At 42.3% G+C, this 2,637-nt stretch overlaps 1 protein-coding gene across 1 annotated transcript in view; it reads right to left on the bottom strand.

Moving 5' to 3' along the window:
- RHPN2 (rhophilin, Rho GTPase binding protein 2) overlaps positions 1 to 2,637 on the bottom strand; it is a 33,602-nt gene that overhangs the window by 29,895 nt on the left and 1,070 nt on the right. The window contains exon 2 of the mRNA XM_009320326.1: positions 1,799 to 1,948. Coding sequence (XP_009318601.1) covers positions 1,799 to 1,948 — 150 coding nt within the window. The remainder of the gene's footprint in view (positions 1 to 1,798; positions 1,949 to 2,637) is intronic.

Raw genomic sequence — 2,637 nt, 5'->3', positions numbered from 1 at the left:
CTGGAAGGGAATGGAGAGAGGGAGTCTGAAGAACAGTGCAAGTGGACTGCAGAAGCTGCCGCCCATCACATCTCAGGCTCACCTGGCAGTGTCACAGCAAGCCTAACTTTTTAGTGTGGCACCAGAAGTCAAAGCAGGAAACAGGATTGTGTATCTGCTTCCCCATTCCTGGTCATGGCCCTTTACATAGAGCCAGTCATAGTTTTACAGGGCCTCCTCCCTACAGGGAAAAAAAAAAGCGCTAAACAAGAATTAATAAATTGTTTTACATATCGCATCTTGGGATACTGAGGGTTGTTTTCTGGTATGCTGTATTTAAGACTTCAAAAAGGTGTAATACACAAAAGGGTACTATACAAACTTTGAGCATACTTCCCACAGTAATCCATTTATCAAAAGAAAATATCAGGATATTGTATGAACTGCTCAATTTTTGTCAATTATAAAATTTCATTGTGCACAATATTCTTGCAAAGTATGGAAGGTAACCTCATTGTGTAAACAGTGCTTGGAAGCCCTTTTGTGAGCAGGATTGATACAAAGCAAGTGTTTTCACCTTGCTCCGCAGCTTATAGAATAAAAAGGTCAATTAAGTAAATGCCTTTTGATCTAAAAACACGAGGACTAGCCTTGGAAATTGATGTGATTCTGCAGCAACAAGACTGGTAAACCAACCCTCAAATCCTTTCAGGAAAACAAAGTAGTGTGATTTAAAAAGGGAGGGGAGAACGATACAAAGGAACTTGGGGGGAGGTGGGGGGAGGGAGATCCACGGACACACAAACAGCTCAATCACTACTTTCAGTTACATGAAATCACCCAGCATAGCATTCAGATGAACATGTAAGGCCTAAAGATACTATGTCCAAAGTATCTCCTTGGCTTCACAGCTTGTGTCTGTTCAAGATTCCAGGAGTGGGATTGTTTTGGTTTTTGGTTGGGGTGTTGGTTTTTTTTCCTCCCCCCTTCTCCTAGAACTACTGAGTCAGAATGAAAGCTCTGATCTTTGAGACCATTCAACTAATGTATAACAAGGAATACTGGTTTCCTGCTTACATCTAACTTTTAGGGACAGAAGGCTTTGAGCATCTAGCCTGATCTGAAGTTTACAACTTTATTAAAGACACTTATGAGCTGGATGAACCTTTCTTCCCCCTGTTCACTCAGATCTTTGAATGTTCCACTGCAACACTGGCTCACCCAGATTTATTTAAGATCCAATTCATAGCCATTTTCTACTGCTTTAAGACATAAGTAATTCAAAAGTGGGAAAGATGCTCATGATTAGGTATAAAATTGATCTTACAGTATTTTCATATATGAGAAAAACTTCATTCCTGTCCAGGATATGGGTTTTATGCTGATCGAATGCTGTTTCAGTGAACTTAACCCTAACATACAACAATTTAATTGGAAATACTCAGTCCTTTAGCAAGTCTGAGTGCAGACAATACACTCCTCTTATGACTTATGAAGCACATCTTGGCTATTAAACTTCAGTTAGTCCCCGTCAGTAAAAACAAATAGGTGGAAGAGTTGATTTTTCTAACTTAACAAACTTGACAAGTCAACTTTTTTACTAATGTGCCTCAAGGCAGCCTACAAGCATCCCATACTATAGAAAACATAGATGTGAAAACTCTGAATAATTACAGCTTTGCCACACTTCATGATTTCCTTCTATGGATTACTAAGAAAGAAGTGATTGCTCACCAAATATTATAGTAGGATTACTCAAATGAAGAAACCAGACAAGATTGGGTCAAAGTTTTGTTTCAGTCTGTCTAGTTATTCGTACGGCAGTACCGATTCCTTGCAGTATGGCTGGCACAGGTAAAGCTTCGCTCTTTCCAGCTGCAAGCAGTTCCTCTGCTAAAGGGCCATATTGTTGCTTAAGCTCCTGCAGGCTTATGAATTTGGTGACTACTTGGGGCAAAAACCAAACAGCCTGTAAAGAGGGTAACAGAGCAAAGCATATGTGCCTCCCTACTGTGTAATCCAGGTGGTAGCTGAAGTGCATCGTAGGGATATTTTTGGGCAGAGATGAGCAGCAACAACCTGATGTACGAGGCTTTTTTTTTTTCTCTCCATAGAATAAACAGTTTATGGTCTCGGATCCAGAATCTGCACCGAAACTCCCGTGTACCTACGCCCCTATTTGACGCCCATCAACAAAAGTTACAGGCGCAGAGAACTTAAAAACAGCGAGGGAAGGCTGAATCAAAGCTCCCGAAAACGGCACTTAGTGCCCTTTACCTCCGGTGAAGTTCACAGAAGCCCACAGGGCTGCATTACAGGCGATACTTAACTATAACCACTGTTGTACAGAAAGAACTCAGGTGCAGGTTATGGCATAAGCCGCCCACTCAGTCTGAAAAGTAATGAGGGCGGATGTTCATTAAAAACTTCCTAACGAGTCTGTTAACTTCATTGCCTTACTCCAGTAAACTTTCTTACAGGTACACAAGGCAATTTACTAGAGAGCGAGCGAGGAGACGCACTAAGGAGCGAACAGGAAAGCGCGGGGGGGGAAGGAAGGTGGAACTTCACTCATTTTGTAGAGGTACGAATGCTCCTGTCCTGCAAGGTGAAGCTTGGCCCAGGGACAGCGGAGGGTCGCGCCGGCTGCGGCCGCCC

This window comes from Pygoscelis adeliae, unplaced genomic scaffold (assembly GCF_000699105.1).
Source record: "Pygoscelis adeliae isolate BGI_AS28 unplaced genomic scaffold, ASM69910v1 Scaffold62, whole genome shotgun sequence".
NCBI lineage: Eukaryota > Metazoa > Chordata > Aves > Sphenisciformes > Spheniscidae > Pygoscelis > Pygoscelis adeliae.
This window is presented reverse-complemented; position numbering and strand designations above follow the sequence as displayed.